The sequence below is a fragment of the Sparus aurata genome, chromosome 11 (genome assembly GCF_900880675.1).
Source record: "Sparus aurata chromosome 11, fSpaAur1.1, whole genome shotgun sequence".
NCBI classification, from domain to species: Eukaryota; Metazoa; Chordata; class Actinopteri; order Spariformes; family Sparidae; genus Sparus; species Sparus aurata.
Genome location: NC_044197.1, coordinates 17,262,320 through 17,280,537, shown reverse-complemented (window position 1 = coordinate 17,280,537; position 18,218 = coordinate 17,262,320). Strand labels below are relative to the sequence as shown.

The window sequence follows — 18,218 nt, the reverse complement described above, 5'->3', positions numbered from 1 at the left end:
GCATGCCAGCAAACACACATGAACACAAACATCGCATATGTACACAACATACATTAAACAACAAGAATTACAGTATACGTAGCTAACAGATACACCCGCAAAAGCAAAGTAAAAAGCAACACAAGGGTGCACAAAGCATACAATAGAGGCGTAGCTTTGCACCTTGGCCATTATCTGTCTTTTGTCCACCACAGCAGCACCAACACACAGATTTACAGGTACAGCATTTTTGTTTTGGCCCACAGTTCAAACCTCCTGTTAGTTTCAGACTAATGTCGCTACTGTGTCGCCAGTTTCGAAAAAAAACAAGATAAAGGCTCGATTGTGCTGTGAAATCAAAGTAATTCCAAAATGTTCACACTTGCCGAGTAAAGGAAACAGAAGGAACTGATTGAAATCCTTAAAATCTCTGAGAAAAAAAAAATATGATAAAGTTTGACGTGAGCTTCATCACTGCACATTAAAGTGAATGGGCTGCTAGATGCAACTCATATCTGTGTGTATCTGCAAGCACGAGCATGTGTGTGTATGACCATACCGAATGTTCAGGAGTTTGAGCGCATTGAGCAGCACCCCTTTCTTCACGTCGTAATCAATCTTCTGATCGGTCCCAAAGCTTGGAGCTCGATTGATCTGCCGGAGAGGAGAGAAGAGAAACATTCAAAGAATATTCTGGGGTTTTTTTTTTCTACTTCATCTAATTTTTATCTTTCTTCTCAATTCAGCAAACAGAAATGCTATGCAATTACAGGAGTGGATTTAGGGCATCTTTGGAATAAAGAGATCTGTTCCCACAAGAAGGAGAGGAAAGAGGACAGAAGACGCGAGAAAGAGATGGGAAAGGAGGGGTTATTTTTCCCTTTCAAGGACACTTTGGAACTCTTAGCCTTAGCTTGGGCATAAATCATGTCCCACACTGATGTGTGCACGCACGTGCACGGAGAAGAAGAGCAAATGCGTGTATGAGTGCACACATACGAACAGATTGTGTAGGTTATAGTGTCACCAGATTAGTGACCCTGCCAACCACAGCAAGCAGCCTGTGCGTCTGTAACCTAAGTATGCCAGGCACTGCAACACCACTTCCACCAATAATCTCTATGTGAGCATCAGCAGTGATCCACCGCTCAGCTCAGTGCCACCATATACAATCAGGGAGCACACAGAGAGAGTCAACTGAGCAAAACAGTCACCAGTGATTTGAGGTACAAAAGCCAATATCACAGAGGAAAAAATTCAAGATCAGCTTACCTTTCTTAACAGAACAATTTCTAGCACCGGTGAAAAGTATTCAGATGTCAGTTATTATACCTGACAAAACGAATCAATTCTTCCCCTGTGCTTTTTTGTTGTGTTCCCTCTGTGTCTCTCCCAAGGTGAGAAAGAGATTGTTTGAGACCACAAAAGGACCAGCAAATGGAGGGAGAGGTGCAGTGGGGAGGGTGAATGAACTGCCGACTGTGATTGGAATAGCGTCTTCCTATGAGCTGACTTCAAGTGACAATGCAACAGATGCCCACCAAAAATGCTGGCTCTGGTTGATAAACCTTGATGGTTGAGATAAGTAAGGTCTCCTTCTAACATCGCTCAAATGCTTAAACCACCTATTTTCTCTTTCATCTGGGAACAATAGTATGATTGCCACATTTTGGGTATCATAAGATTTGCAGTAGCTTTTACTATGTTGAACGAGAGTAGTAAATGTGAGAACAGTGACCTAATTTCTTCAACGCGAAGAGATAGTTGACTTTAAAGGTGTGTAATGAATCACTGGACAGATAAAATTAATCAAAAAATACATATAATCCTGGTAGGGACCTGTGTAGGGCAGTAAATAGGAGTTTTTTTTTCCTAAGCTGTTTTAAGTTTTCACTCTAACAATCTAAAGACCTATGTGTTTACTACTGCTGTACAATGACCCCACAAATGCAAATCACTGTTTATTTTTAGCAGGGAATGCAATCCTTCCCAAAGTGGCCTGATCTGCAGTCAGTGCAAGTGCTTGTGCCAAAAAAATTTCCGTCCTGTTCCTATCTCCCTTTAGAAAAAAAAGCAGCTGGATACAGTTGAACTCATCAAAGCAGCACAACAACCAATCACATATCATGATTTCGGCAACGGAGCAATCAGATGTTTAAGAGCGCATTATAGTTTCATCCTATCCACCAATCAGGAACTTGGGTAGAGAACAGTGAAAGAGGCCAATGAGAAAACAGAAAACAGATATGAGGACATTTGGAACAAAAAGATTTTTTGGCTGAAAGAAATTAGCAAAAGCTCCTTTACAGTGATGTGCAAAGAATGTCGAGGGTTACGGGGGGGTAGCACTCAGAAACTCAATTTCTCTTTTCTCTTCCCTTCTTCTAAACTAGCCATTACTAATCCTGACACAAAGTGATGTGTGGCAGATTCAGGAACAGTGCTGTAAGATAATATTTACATCGCAACCAAGCTCCAAAGCCAGTGTTGAAAAATAGTAGTAACCACTAAAGTCTGTCAACGTGGATCATGAGCCTACTCTTGAAATTGTCCATCAGCAAGCAGTTGTGGAAAATATCTTAGCACATTTACTCAGGTGGTATCTAATTAGAATTTCGAGGTACATGTACTTTAAAGTACCCTGCTGGAAATGTATCCTTCCCAGTAGCCTCAAATACTGTACTTTATAATTTACTGCATTAATGTAATACTTTAAGCCACTTCCCAGTTTCAATTAAAAATACAAAATATGATAAACAAATAATGTGATATAATGGATGAGATAAGATGATCCCTGGGGTGAAATTCACAAGCTACCCAACAGTATATTTTTGTTTAAAATAGCTCCACTTTTACCAACTGCCATAGTAAATGTGCAGATAGAGATACACCAATTAATGATATTCAATAATACACTATAAATTATTATGGGCCATTCTGTATTAGTTATTTTATTTTGTGTGCTGTAAGTTTATTTTGGTTGTAATACTTTTGTACTTTTACTGAAGTGAAATTTTAAATGAAGGACTTTTACTTGCGACAGTGAATTTCTACACTCTTGTATTGTTACCTTAACTTAAAGCTGCTTCAAGGAACAATATTTTGTCTTGGTTCTGGCTGTCCCTGTGGACAAAAGCGGTATTAGCAACCCTGGCTCCTTTCATAAAGATTTTGATCTGGCCAGTGTGTGCATTTGTTATGGATGTGAGTAGAAGAAAGAGGAAACATTTTTTTTTTATACTAATTTTAAGCAAAGCTGTTTGCAGGATGTAGGACAATAGAGTAATTAATTTATTTGATATCATATAATATTCATCAACTGTGATATGATAATGGTGAAACAACATAGACTCAGTTTTAGTGCTGTACCACCAGACTGTGCTACTCAGCCTGTGAAACGCCACAAATTATCTTCTGCACTCTGCCATGAGAAAAAAAGTTAAAATTTTATGACCTATCTGACCTCCTGACAGACATTAAGAATGATAATAGATTAATCACAATACTGTAACTTCAGCTCAAAAGTAGCCTATATGCTCATGTTTGTTCTCAATTGTTTACGTAGGTCATATAGAGGCATCAGTATTAAATTGAGACTGTTTAATAACCATATCAAAGTTCCTTCTACTATATTTAAGAAAAGGATATGAGCACTTCTCCCGCGACTTTCAGCAAGACACCTAAGACCCAAACTCCTACGAAGCATATGAATATAGTTGTGCAAGGAAGCTGCATGTAGCTGTATGAAGCCAGCAAGAGCACACGAGGATAAGAAAAGGTATCCCGAGCCGTAGCTGTCGATGTTAACCTGAGGCTACTGAGCCTGTTGGGCTATCACTGCCTGGGTCTCTTTGACTACTTCAGAGATCCAAAAATACCACAAGTGAGCCACTAAATCTACACCAACATGATTTGGGTTTGTATGGGCGTGCTTTCGTCAGTGCGTGTGCGCACCCACATATGCGTTTTTCTTCACAGCAACCATTTATCAGGAGGAGGGGGTGGAGGGGTAGGTGATGAATGTCTCCCAGCGCAAAAGGAGGAAAAAGGAACAGAGACCCTATCCAACTCTTTCACTCAATAGAATGAAGTCTACAATACATCCCTCTGTGCTGAGAGGGACAGAGCTCCACTTCAACCTACAGTACCTTACCTAAGGAAAAAAAAAAACCTCAACAAAAGAAAAAGAGGGGAGAGGTCTGTTTTCATTTAGAGCACTCCCCGATATGACAGCCACAATGAAAAGAGTATGGCTTTAGAGCGCCGTAGCCTATAGGTAACAGCCAGATTGGCAGTGATCCTGGCGACGGTTGTCTCGTTACTTGTCTTCATTTCTTAGTTTGATTTGTGGTGTCAAGCTGTCACCCAGTAGACTGGCATCCCGGCTCTCGCTGTCTTTCTTTGCTCTCCCTCAATCGTTCGTCTCTATCCTTTCTCCGCCTGTCGCACGCTTCTTCTGGTTAGTTTCTCTCCTCGCTCTGTTTCTTGTTGTCTCTCGCCCCGTTTTTTTCTCTGGTCACTCATTCGCCCCCTCCACTCTCTGGCCCTCACTCTCTGGTCGTTACCTCTCTTATTTATTTCTCCCTCCTTTTTTTTTCTCCTTTTCCTCCCTGGCAGAGGAAGTTGGACCAGTCTGGTCCTAATGAACCCCTGCAGGCTCCCAAAACCCCACTCTGATTTCCTTAAGTGACTCTGGCAGGGTCTTAAAGGAGCCCTCGGTTTCTCCAAGACGCATTCAATAAAAATGTCAGATGAAAAGATTAGAAACTCCTTTTTAGTCGTGCTTTGATTCGGTTCAGCATCAGCGTCGCATCAGCGCAGTCCAAATATTACTCAGTTAAACAGTAGAATGAGGACATAGGAAAATAAGTTGTCAGTCTATAATTTTCACAGGACAGGTTTATCTTCATCTGATCATCCAATTAAACATACAAAGATCAGAGGGGGAGCTGCAAACCATTAATGTGCATTGTAAAGGACATGTAGCTCTTTCATTTTCTGCACCTGGAGGTGTGTGACTGAGACACACAAGTACCCGGCCAGTGTTTATGATGGCAGCTATAAAATAAAGCGTGTGGTAGTGTGGAGTTATTATATTTTTTTAACTATCCATTTGGTTTGAATTGTTCATGAACTCTAAGCGACCACAACATTTTACTGATTTTATTTGATATAGGTGATTATTTTCCAAATGGGAAATTCCCTCATCCTCTGATTTGTTCGCAGGGTCAGGCTCATTATGGTTGGTAACCCCTGGAAGTGTGTTGTTCAAATAATGGTTATATAGCAAAGTTAAACTCCCACAATAACACTGTTGTTAATGTAGCCACAGGCCATTCTGCACACCTAGAGACTAGAAAGTCAACCTCAGTTCATTCATTCTATGGTATGAAAATTATTCAGATTCCAATGCTCAACTAATTCATTATTATGATTTCAATTATGAATAAAACCCAGTAAAAAAAAAACAACCTTACAATGATTATATGACTCACTTATTGTTTGAAATGTCGTGGGCATCGCACAGTTTGCGCCTGTGGCCTCCACTGTGTCACACCGATCCTAATAACATAGCAACTGCGGTGGATCAACAACAATCAGCTGAGGACATCTACAGTGTGTCTGGAATATTCGTCAAACAAGTGCAAGGGCTGCTTGTTATTAATCGGTTCAGAAAAACGACCCCCTCTTATTATTCCTGGCAGAGTGTAAACAACCACTGCTTTGACAAGCCCCGCACACTCGAGGGTATCGGCACAGTTCAACCGCTGTCAGAATGGAGTGTTTGTTGCCGCACAACGGTGGAATAAGAAAGGGAGGCAGGGAGTGAGAGAGAGAGAGGGGGAGAGAGCATGAGTAGCAGAGCGACAGAAAGACAGACAGCTGGCCGCCATGTTAAGTCGTTCTCTTGTTTCAGCCGTCTTATCAATCACTGTTTTGTTCTTTTTGTGGCGTTTTTAGTGGTCCTGTCGGACACAGGGAAACTCTAGCTGAGCGTGCTGAGCTGCTGTTAAAGGTCCTGGGAGTGAGCGGGCCAACGCTTAGCTTAGCCACCAGCCAGCCTGACCTGCCTGACTGGCTGGCTGGCAGGGTGCAAGGAGTCTTGCTTTTTTTTAAAAAACACAGAGATACAATCAGACAGGCACAGTCACAAAAAAACTAAATGTGCTTTTAAAGGTGCTCAAAAAAGGAGGGGGGTGGACATAGTTTGCACGCAAATCAAATTTCCATCCAAAGTTCTTCCAAAATTGCAGGAATATATCAACAAAACACACCTAAAGTCATAAATATGCAAGAATATATGTTGCCTTTAGTCTCTTGCATACTCAGCCACACACAGCTCCGTATGTCACTCATAAACACACAATATATTTCTTCCCTCTCAATCATACACACAAACACACACACACACACACACACACCCACACACACACACTCAGAGTCACTGGTGCTGCCATACATGCCTGATGATAAATGACTAAATGTTGGGGTGTGTTTTCAACTGCCCCACATACGAGGCCCGCATGCTCCTAATTTGATACTTATTCCATGAAATAGTCATGTTGGGGGAAAATGGATGTGGATAGAGACAGACAGTCCCATACATCATTCTAATTATTCTTTAATAAACCTCTTATAAGCCAAGGAGTGGCTGCATAGGTAACTACTGCCACCTAGGGTTCACAGGGAGAAAGACACTCCCTCAGAGCTAAAGGATATCCATGCACATTTAAATGAGAATGAATCCTACTAAGTGCCAAAGATTAATCAAAGGCAAAAGGAGAATGAAAGGTGGAAGGGTGCAAGAGAGACTCTGAAAGATAATTGAGAATATCAAACTGTATGTGTTCTCCTCTATCATTTTTCACCCTGGAAAATTCAATCACGAGTTGATGGAAATTATTTGGAGAGCACAGGTAGCAAGTAAATTCCTCCTTAATCAACCTGAATACACAATAATGTCCGACCCTGCTGGTGTAGGGGTTACAAAACACTTCTTAGATTTCCTGTGGAAATATCTGAAAGGCAGGCTAACCTCTAAATCCTTCTTCTAAAACTCCTAGGAAAACAGCTACGCCTTCAATGGCTAGCATTGAGACTTTTATGAAGAGCTATAAGAACATACAATTTTCATGTACACAGATAAAACAGAATTTCAATTGAAAGCTTAAGTGTGAAGCGCTATTTATTCCACACAGGAAATTAACAGCATTTTCAGCAGTCGGAGTTCATTTGCAATGTGTGTTTGTGTGTGTTGCGGATGTCGGAGACTAAAAGAAAAAGAAAAAAACATCCATGTGTTTGTTAGTGTATCGTGGCATCTGTTTACACTTGCCAGCACAGATTACTCCCCACAAACACACCCCTAACACAAACACACACACAACTATACATTTGGACTCGAAAGGAGAGGAAGTCTGGATTATGTTGGCTTTGAGGGATGGACAAGCAAACCAAATTCATCTTGAAACAATCGGGGAGGGAGTGCAGAAAGGAAAGTTTCAGGAAGGGGTGAAGGGAGGGGAGGAGAGGGGTGAAGAATCACCGCCCTAAGGGGATCAGTCCAGCTGCAGTCCGTTGGCCTGTTGTCGTAATGCCCATTCACACACACACACAAAACACACGCCGAGACACAAACAAACCCGTGCCACGGTTGACCTAACTATGCCCGCCTCATTAGCTGCCAATCACTCTGCACAGCCCGTCCAGGAGGGGTAGAAAGCGGGAAAGAGATGGATGAGGAGATGCCGCCATCAGTAATAGTGCTGCCTAAGCTCCTGTGTGTGATGGCATCTTTATACAGAACATGTAAAACACCGTGGACAAACAAAGTCTCCTGCTCCTCTCGCTATTCTGTAACTTACTTGAATTGGTCCGTTTTTTGTGTTTTAAACTGAATTCCTCAATGCCAACTCTGACTGGATAAAAAGTAGGGCTGTGGGCTGGAGTTGGTTTGGTAGACAGATCAGAATGGCCAACCACACACACACACTACAGAGGACTATTCCCGGAGGCATGAAGACCACACATCCAGATACTCACACACATAGGGGAGTAGACACATTTGCAAGAAACACAGAAACACCCCTACTTGCATGCAGTGGCGTTCATAGTGTATATGTGTGTTTATAGTGCAGGCAAACACACATAGAGTAACTACAGTATGTACGCCTTGGAATACCACACACACTGACATAGCACAAATCAAATTTAGATTCACAGACACACTAACTAACATTCATTTACACACACTCTGACTGTGGCCCTAACAAGCAGGCCGACCAGCCTTTGAGCTGCCTGGAGCCCAACATCCAAGAGACAGCTTCGAACGGACCAGGCAGTTTTCTAATTATTCATGCTTACTACACACACTTTTCGTGTTTCTTTTTATTTACAGTTGACCAGCTAAAGTTTTTTTTTTTTTTTCCTGTTGCGAGTGGGGGAAACAACTGAAAAAAGGAAAAAAAAATTGAAAAAAAATTGAAAAAAAAATTAGGCAAGCCAGAGCCAATAATTAAGCTGGGCCTCAATCCACCCATCCTTGTGTTGGAATCCATGAACACCAATCAGGACCTCATGAGAACATTAAATTAAGCTATCTGTCAGATTCTGTTTCAAATACAAGGGGTGGAGCATTTAATGGAATAGTTTTTCTATATTCCTGTTGTCTACACCAATCACCCACCAGAAATCTAGTGATACTTTCTCCATTTTCCTCACTCTGGTTGACATTATTTGTCATGCCGGCTTACAGCACATGGGATCAACCTGAGAGAGGAGGGATTTGCAGGGGTGATAATGATGTCCCATTTCTATATTTTTGCCATTGAGTAAATGCACTCCTTATGACTCGCACTGGATTTGGAGATGCCTGCTGTTCTTTTTGACCCACACACCCCAATTTTAAGACACCGCCTATTGCGAGCAGAATTTATGAGCCAAACCTGTGTCAAGAGACGTTCCCTGGGCTTAACTGAATATATGTGCATTTCTGCATAGATTTTGTCTTCCTTTGCATTTCTTTTTCTTTTGAAAGACACAGAAACACTTAAAGAAGCCCTGAATGCGTGTGTGTGCCTGCGTGAAGCTAAGATCACGGCTCAATGAAACGCCTTTCCTATACGAGACACAGATGCCGTCTGGGCTGGTTTAATGAAAGTGAACGTTTCGGGTTACGCCATTTGAGCAAGTGTGTGTGTGTGTGTGTGTGTGTGTGTGTGTGCGCGCGCGCCCATGTAGCGCTGATGTTTTGAATGTCAATAGGAGGTAAAACTTGTGTTGAAAACCCTGCTGAATTAAGATAAGGATCACACAAAAGCCTGTCTCTCTCTCACTTTTTTTACCCTCTCTTCTCTCCTTTCGATACTTGCTGTGAGCACAAAGCGCCTGTTTTGTGCCTGGCCTTGGTTTGAGAAGCATCAGTCCTGCCTTCTCTGTTTTCACCCTTGTGACAAGCTATTTAGCAGGTGTGCACTGGTCTGTGGGTTGTTCCTCTTGAGTATCTGAATTCGTTATCAGTATATTTGCTATGATTTCTCTTTGAGATTGTCTGCTTTCAAAGGGCCAGTGTATTGTACCTTGCACAGAGGTTTTTCTTGCAAAGGCAAGATAGAGGCGGACGTGTCCTCTAATCACAGGAGTTTGGAGTTGTACTATCTTGAATAAAAAAAAACAGAGACTATATTCTGGAGCTGTAATTGGAGGATACAAGAGACAGTCATGTTCCTTTTCCCTCCCCAGCCCCATATGCACAGCAGACAAAAACACAAATACAAAGAGCAGGACTAATGTCATTCGACAGTTCCTTATATATGATACCATCTAGCTTTCAGGTACCCGACTGGCTTTGAGTTTACACAGGTTGAACTCTCATTTCCTGGCAGCGAGTTTGCATGTCCTACAACAAACTTTGACGTTTTAAAGAGTAAGACAGGAAGACAGTGTCGGAACAGCAGTCTGGGTAAAGCCCCAACGAGGCGTGGCACACGTAATTCACAGTGACACCAACGAGGAAACTTGAGAGTCCACAAATTAGAAAAAAAAGAAAAAAGAAAAAAAAACCTGGAAGACCTAGATATTGTTTCAATTCCTGACACAATTCTTACTGTTTTATGACTTGAGGGGAGGTGGCAAAAATGAAAAAATTAAAACAATGGTGAAATGGGGTGAAATTGATTCAATTTGCCACAAAATGTTACAAAGTAATCTGCTGAAAATTTTAATTTGGACCTGAGGGCTTGCCATCAGGTACCTTTTGTGGAAAGCAGCCGATGGGGCCGGCTGCTTGTTTCCTCCCTGCTGAATAGGAATGAACGTCGACGGGCTAAAAAGTGGTAATAAAGTTATTTTCAGGCCTGACAGCATACGCAGTGAGGGTTTGAGAAGGGGTCTCTATGCTTGCAACTATCCCCTGACTAATCAGTTGAATTTTGGAAATAAATGATTGTTGCTGTAAATGTTGCGTGAAAGAGAAGCAGGGTTGTGTGTGTGTGTGTGTGTGTGAGTGTGTGTGTGTGCGTGGGATGTTAATTGATGAGAGTTATAGAGAGCTGCTAGTAGCACAAGGGGGATCATTACTGCTGGAGTGGAACAACTGCATTCACGGCTGTTTGCCATGTCTCATACACATTTACACACACACACACACACACACACACACACACACACACACACACACACGTACGTACAAAATGCACACATACATAAAGTGCACCAGCAGTCAAAAGGAACACCATCCTCTTGCTCTCTCTTGTACATCTTTTTGTCATAAAGTACGACTGCTCAACCACACAAAAAGAGGCAGGTAGGGTAATTATAACACCCTAATTCCACGATGACTCTTCTGAAAAACACCAACCAACTATAAAATGTCACTTTTTTTTTCTCCCAAATCAAACGCTATTGTAGATCGCAAGGTTTATTTTGGGTTGGCATGATGGGAGAAAACAAACAATTATCCCAGAGGCATATCCCATCCTTGAGTCAATTTGTGGGAGAGGGGGGGGAAAGGCGCACAGCCACTTTGGGTTAAAGGATTTAGGTCACGCTTTAACTGACTGGCTGACATCAGAGCGGTGAGACTGAAATCCTGGAGTGGAATCTGAACTCGAATCCATCTCCTGAATGACTGACACTTGAGAGACTGACACTGGGAGAATGAGGGACGGGTGTCTTGCTAGTCAACCTGCAATCCTGACCTATATTTTTTTAGAGCCAGCATGTGTGTGTGGGTGCATGTGTGCCTTTGTACGAGGAAGAGACATCTTTGTCTTGTCTTATATGCTGCTTTGTGTGCAGGCGTGGGTGTGTGAATGCACACATGCATGTAATTGTGTGTGAGTGTTTGTGGTTGTGTACGACCCTTTCATTTTACATGGGAATGTGTCGCTCCTTGTGTTGGGAGGTGCATAAATACATACTCAAGACCGCATGGGTGTTTCTGTGTGTTTGTGTGCACCAGGGACGCGTGTGTGTAAGCAAAATCAGCGTGTATTTATGCTTTCTGTCAGTGCGGGGCAATGTCTGCTTGTCTCCTGCTGATGCCACATTACTTCAGTCTAGGAGCCACTGTCACTTTGGTAGCAGCGTAGACAGGTGAGACTCCACAGACTGCAGCCTTCCACTTTCTGACACAAATACACACACACCACACACACTCACAAACACATACACACACATTATACAAAACTCCACAGAATTAAATCTCCCACTGTTCTTTAAATTATTTTCATTATGTTTTAAATTTAACATTAGTATGATTTGCATAATATACAAGGTAAAAATAATAATTGAAAATGCATTCTTGAAAGGACAATGACCCAATTCTAGAATTGAAAAATCTGCAATTAGTAAAAAGCAATTATTTACATCATAAAAATGTTTAAATTAAAAAACATGTAGAGATGACCAGGAAAAACTGTTTCAAATACACTCATACACACCAAACTCACACACACACATAGCTTGTACCTCCAGTAGCCAGGGTTTGAGTTTGCGGTCCAGGATGATGTCGAAGCCCAGGACCTCAAAGCAGACACTGTCGCTCCCTGGTGGCTGCCCGGGGCGACACATGCGATAGGCGTGGAGCACATGAGGCTCGGCCACAATTAACGTCTTCACCACCAGCTCCTAGCAGGTCACACAAACACAAAAAAGAAAGAGAAAGAGTGATCAAGCTGTCAAAGCCTATCCTAAAAAGCCACAGTCTGATGTTTTTATAGCAGCTGCATGAAGGTTTCTTAAACTGAAAATGGTGCAATTAGCAGGCCCGCTTTAATTGAAGGTTTTAAAACTATGACAATGGAGTAATCACGACACATAGCCTACATACTAGACCTGAAACCTACAGACATGCTCGAAAGAGGTAAGACTCAAATCCAGTTTGATCCTCTCCTGTGCCTCAAGATACAGTTTAAAAACCGAAGAGGAACACAAAGCATTACTGGCACAGAGCCTTTTGAATTTTCACCAGTGTTGGTGGTGGTCCATCCGCGCGGGTAGTGGCTCCCAACCTGTGTCCGTGTGTGTGTTTGCACGTATGTTTGCTGGCTGCTACCTGCGTGCCTGCTTGCTTACTCCCACTGTGCAGCTGCAGTAAACATGCTCAAGCTGACAGGCACACACTCACACACACACACACACACACACACACACACACACACACACACACACACACATACACACAAACACACACTGTGCGGAAAGCTTCCCCTCACCATTCAAGCCCTACGCGGTGCCGCTGGCCTGCAGTTTGCTCAGTCCTGTCTGACTACTGGGTGCAGGAGAGGGGTTTGGTGGTCTGGCCCTGGCCTGATAAGGCAGCAGCCCCCCTCCTCTTTTTCTATCTGTCTGTCGCTCACACACCTCCATCCATCTGTCCGTCCATCCACCAGTCTGACCCACAGGCTGCCCAGCACAAACACCTGCTCCTACCGTTTATGCCCGAAGTCCCCAGTACTGGCTGGTGTGTGTGTGTTTGTCCCTGCTTATCCTGAGCCCCCAGCACTGGCCACTGCCTCAAACTGTGCATATGTGTGCCTGTGATTTGTTGGCCTAATTTTTTTTTTTTAAAGCCCCTTTGATCCTTTTATTTTTCTAATATCACCTGCATAAACATGTATGTTACTTTAATGTGTGCAAGTATAATTCATTTATTTAATCTCTATTTTAATAGCATCACTTATCTTTCTATCTCAATGTAGTAGAGACAGCAAGATATCTGGGAGGTTGTGCTAAAATCGTTTAAAAAAAAAAAATGTCCACTCATCAATCTACACTCAAAACTAATGACAAAACGGGAACATAATTTTTAAAATTTTTGTTTGGCCTCGATTCTAAGCACCATGTAAACCAGGCGCTGCTCATCACTTGCCCAGTACCGTCCCAACTATGAAGCATGTTGGTGGCAGCATCAAGGGACTGGGCGACTGTTCAGGGTTGAGGGAAATCTGAACCTTAGACTGGACCGAAGGTTCAACTTCCAACAGGACAATGAATACACAGCAAAGACAACACAGGTGTGGTTTCAGGACAATTCTGTGAATATCCTTGAGTGGCCCAGCCAGAGCCCTGACTTGAACTCCACCGAACATCTCTGGAGAGACCTGAAAATGGCTGTCCACTGATGGTTCCCATCCAACCTGACAAAGCTTGTTGTGTCATACCCAAGAAGACTGTGATGCTGTAATCACTGTCAAAAGTGCTTTTACTAAGTATTGAGTAAAGGGTCTAAATACTTAAGTCAATTTGATATTTCAGTTTTTTCTTTTAATACATTTGAAAAAATGTCTAAAATTCTGTTTCTGCTTTGTCATTATGGTGTATTCAGTAAAGACTGATAAGGAAAACAAATAACTGATTTTAACATAAGGCCTCAACATAACAAAATGTGAAAAGGTGAAGGGGTCTAAATACTTTCTGAATGCACTGTATATTGTTATCATGATTTATGACTATATTGTCTTAGATTTTGGATGTCATATCGTGATATTTCAAAGTGTTGTCTTTTCCTGTAAAGTGATGTCATTTTCTGAACTGACTGTTCGACTTCTTCTAATACTTGCCTTACCCAATAAGTCATCGGATCCACATTATTGATGATTCATTATCAAAAATGTCACTGTATTTTGTGAAAGTACCAATATTCATCTTTACAATATTGTTGCAGTATCGATATCGAGATAAGTAGTCAAAATCCTAGCATTTATGAAGTGCTTTTGAGAACCTTTCAAAGCATTAAGATATATATCATGTATTGTGAAACAGCCTAATCATATCGTGATATATTTTAAGGCCATACCACCCAGCCCTTATTTGATGTCAAATCAGACTGTGTCAAACTTAGCTAATAAACAGTTGAAAAACATCAACTGGATTAATTAAGGATTTATGCCTATACTAAAGTGATACATTATTCTGTCTATAAACTTACACACAAGAACTCTTCATACTATCTTCTAAAACTCTACATTTAGAATGACTCTCTATGTCTACTGTATGGCACAGATGACTTAGAAAATGTTATTTTCGAAGGGCTGCAAACTGGGCTGCACCTAAAAATCATCTGTTTGTTTCTCAAATGATCAGTTGGTTGTTTGGTCCCTAAAATGTCAAACAAATTGTGAAATAGTTTTCCCTAAAGCCAAAGATGTCTTCCTCAAATGCCTTATTTTGTCTACAACCCAAAAATATCAGACGACTACCATAGAATAGCAAAGGAACTGGAAAAGGATTTACGAAGCTGGAATACAAACTTTAAAAGGCCTTTTTCTTCTTAGAAAAATACTCAAACCAATGAACTGATTAACAGAATAGCTGGATGTTTAATTTACTAGTTAGCAGGGATATGCATTTCAAACAAACATGCTATTCAATAGTCACCAGAAACTATTCAGCAATTATTCTGTTATTCAAAGATCTGCTATATGTATGTACTGTTGCATATAGCAGTACAGGTTTATACTGACCTTGTGTGGAAAAGACTGTGCTACACACGTTTTACCAAAGTCTGTTAATAATAACGCAATTCCATATGCGAAACAACCATTCACATATTCGAAGATCCTGACCCATCCCTCATAGTTCACAGCTACTCGATGATTCAATTAATTGTTGAAGCTTTAACTGCATCCTTTATTGTTTCTGAATTTCTGATAAAACTCAATAGACCTTAATGGATCAGAAAAGGACCATTAATGCCACCCTCATCTGAGAGGACAATGTGTGACCATTTCAATGTACTGACTCACTTTGACACACTCTGCACAAAGCTTCCCCTCACCCACCAAACACCACGCAGTTCTCCTGCAGGAGACAAGTAAGGTATGGTGGTCTGGCCCTGGACTAGATAACTAGCCCATTTGTAGTCAGGCACTGCTCTCAAAATTACATCCACATAAAAAAGCTTGCTGGTCAAACCTTGTACACTTTGCCTCATGCAGCACATCAATAGTACCTCAGTATGAAAGGGATGTCAGTGTTTCACATGAAAAAAAAACACCATAGTCTTAACCCCCACAGACAATCTTTTGGCAAACAAACTCTCTGACTCTCTGACCATGACCGTTGGCTGGAGGAGTCAGGGCAGCCCGCTAGGTCTGTATGGGAACAAAATGTAAGAGGAGAGATGAAAAGAGAAGGAGAGAGGAGAGCATAAATACAGAGTTGAAACAAAACCCAGCGTGCGAGGAGTGCGAACGGACAGCACTAACACCAAAGTGGTGCGACTTCTGAAGAAAGAGCATAGGAGGAAAAAAATGGTGAGAGAGCGAGAGAGGAGGAGGACGGCCGGGCTGAGTCAGAGGGCGACACTCTAGTGTGTCACAGAGGGAGAAGAAAGATGAGAGGAAAGGAAACAAGAGCCAGAATTTTAATGCTTTTGTCAAAATGAAGCACATATAGAGATTACACAAGACAGTTAAAAGAGGAGAGTAAAGAAAAGGAAACATTACTAAAACAAGAATCTAAAAAAACAAGTAAAGCCCTGGACACAGCGCCTACAAGTCTCAAAGACACTTTGTTTAACGAGAGTATAAAGAAAAGTGAAACCCTGATGGAAAGAAGAATTCAAAGATTGCCTTGAGGAGAGTATAAAAACCAAGGGGATCTGATTTTGAGGTTGAATGCTGGTAGCATGAGAACAGACAGTAAAACAGAGCACAAGCACTAAGAGACCATACAACCAAAATGACAACGGACAGAGGGACAAAAAGTCGAGGACAAGCATGAAATAGATAACAGGAATAGAAACTGAACATTAACCAGAGCTAATGAAATGGGTGGAAAAGAAAGGGTTCGTAACAGATACAATATATACGAGTTACAGATTCTACTGACTGAAGAGTGCACATCCTTGCTTTGGTGGAAGTCTATTCTATTTCATAACTTTTTATTATATTGTTTATTTTTTACAATTATTATTGTTTTCTGTAATTGTACTGTCCTTTGGCTGCTGTGGCAAAGAAATGTCCCTGTTTGAATTCTGATTCTGATACATTTGCAACAATATGTTACTGTGTTTGTGTCTGTTTGGGCAGACGGCTACCTACGTACCGAGACATCTCCCCAGAATTTGGCCACATCGTAGTCATTGGTTCGGAGGAACTCGGTGAACCAGCTAATGGACCTCTTGCTGCCTTTGTCAACTGTCTCGTCTCGCTCAAAGTTCTCGTTGTGTTTGTTGACTGAATAGTTAGTCAGATGCATGTAGAGTTGGCTCTGTGGAGACAGGAGAAGGCAATGATATTAATCTATACATGTTCACACTAACCATTTCTACCTTCATTTGATTTGATAGGAGTACAACACGGTCTAACACAGGATCAAGATCGGAGACAACTAAGCATGATTTTTCAGCCACTACACAATGTAATTTTCTTTAATACTGAAAAACACAGAATGTCTGATCTGTGTTTGGCTGGATGTAGTAGACTGAGAGTGAAAGGTCTGTGGTGTACTTGTAAAACAACTTAACATTGTGAGCTCGAACAACATTGAACATTTAATGTCATGGCAACAGCAGATCATATTTGCACCAGATGGCATGTTTTGTTTGTTGCTGCATAAAAATTATTTTCTTCCTCTTCACACTGAATTATTTTATTTACTGAGTTGATGAAGAAAGTAAGCTCCCTTTCACCTGCCTCCTACTCCAACGTAGATGTACTCAAACCTCAGTACATAGTTGCCCAGTACAACCACAATCTACGGTATTACTAGCAAGGATGACAGTGCTATAGTTAGAATGAGATGTAATTTTAAATAAAGTGAACATACTGTATACTGTATTTAAGTAGTTGTGATACCTGTGATTGTGCTCTTTAGTGTAATTATACGTTTGTCAGCCATGATAATCATCACAGCACAGACCATCCTCAAGGGTGTTCATGCTTTTATCCTCACAGAGCAGTTTTTAATGTAAAGCATTTTCTCCAAAGTAATACAGGAAGGCAAGAATAAAGGAAAAAAGCAAAAACATCACTAACTAGTCCCCTGGCAACAACTGAAGATGGTAATATATGGAGCAGCAAAGGAAACGCTTTATCTTAAAAATGGTTTCTAGATGATGATTGATGATTAAGCTCACAATGTGCATTCAGTGATAAGAGGTGTCAGAGCTACAGTGCCCCACAGTTACCACAGTGCATTGATAAAATGCATCATTGAGTGACTATAACTAGCCATTGTGTAACCCTTGTTATATCCTTCTCTTTAAACACTATCCCTCACAGTTTAAGATAATACATCCCTGTCCTTAACCTGCATGGTAATAACATAACAAATATGAGCGGCTTGATATTACAGGAGACATCTTGCATGTGGACATTTAAGCTCAGCTGTGTTCATACAGTAGGCCTGCACATTCTTTGTTTGGTTGTGTGTGTTAACTTGTGTGTTTAAGAACAATATCAGGCTTATAGTTGTCAGCATTTGGGCAAGGTTGTTGGTTCATACAAGTACAAGCATGTTTTTGTAATCATACGAATATTATGGTGTGTTTCCCTGTTTGTGTGTCCAGTTTTATTTTTAGGTGATTTGCACAAGCCCAAGAGTCCTTGATCTGGCCTTGACATTCAGCAGCATAACTATAACACACATAGTTACAGACAGAAAACAAAAAAGGAGACAAAAAACAATAAACAAGCAAAGGGAACACGCATTTCAAAAGAGACATTTCTAAGAGTCAATTTTGTAACCAGGTAAATTAAAACACTGACATCCTGAGGGATCTGCCTCTAATG

General features: G+C 41.3%; 1 protein-coding gene across 3 annotated transcripts in view; it reads right to left on the bottom strand.

The window, feature by feature from the left end:
* Window positions 1-18,218, bottom strand: part of ttll7 (tubulin tyrosine ligase-like family, member 7) — an 81,054-nt gene that overhangs the window by 44,868 nt on the left and 17,968 nt on the right. For all 3 annotated transcript variants that reach the window (XM_030432745.1, XM_030432747.1, XM_030432746.1), the window contains exons 8-10: window positions 16,531-16,695; window positions 11,950-12,108; window positions 539-633 (exon numbers count right to left, since the gene is read on the bottom strand). In XM_030432745.1, coding sequence (XP_030288605.1) covers window positions 539-633; window positions 11,950-12,108; window positions 16,531-16,695 — 419 coding nt within the window. The remainder of the gene's footprint in view (window positions 1-538; window positions 634-11,949; window positions 12,109-16,530; window positions 16,696-18,218) is intronic.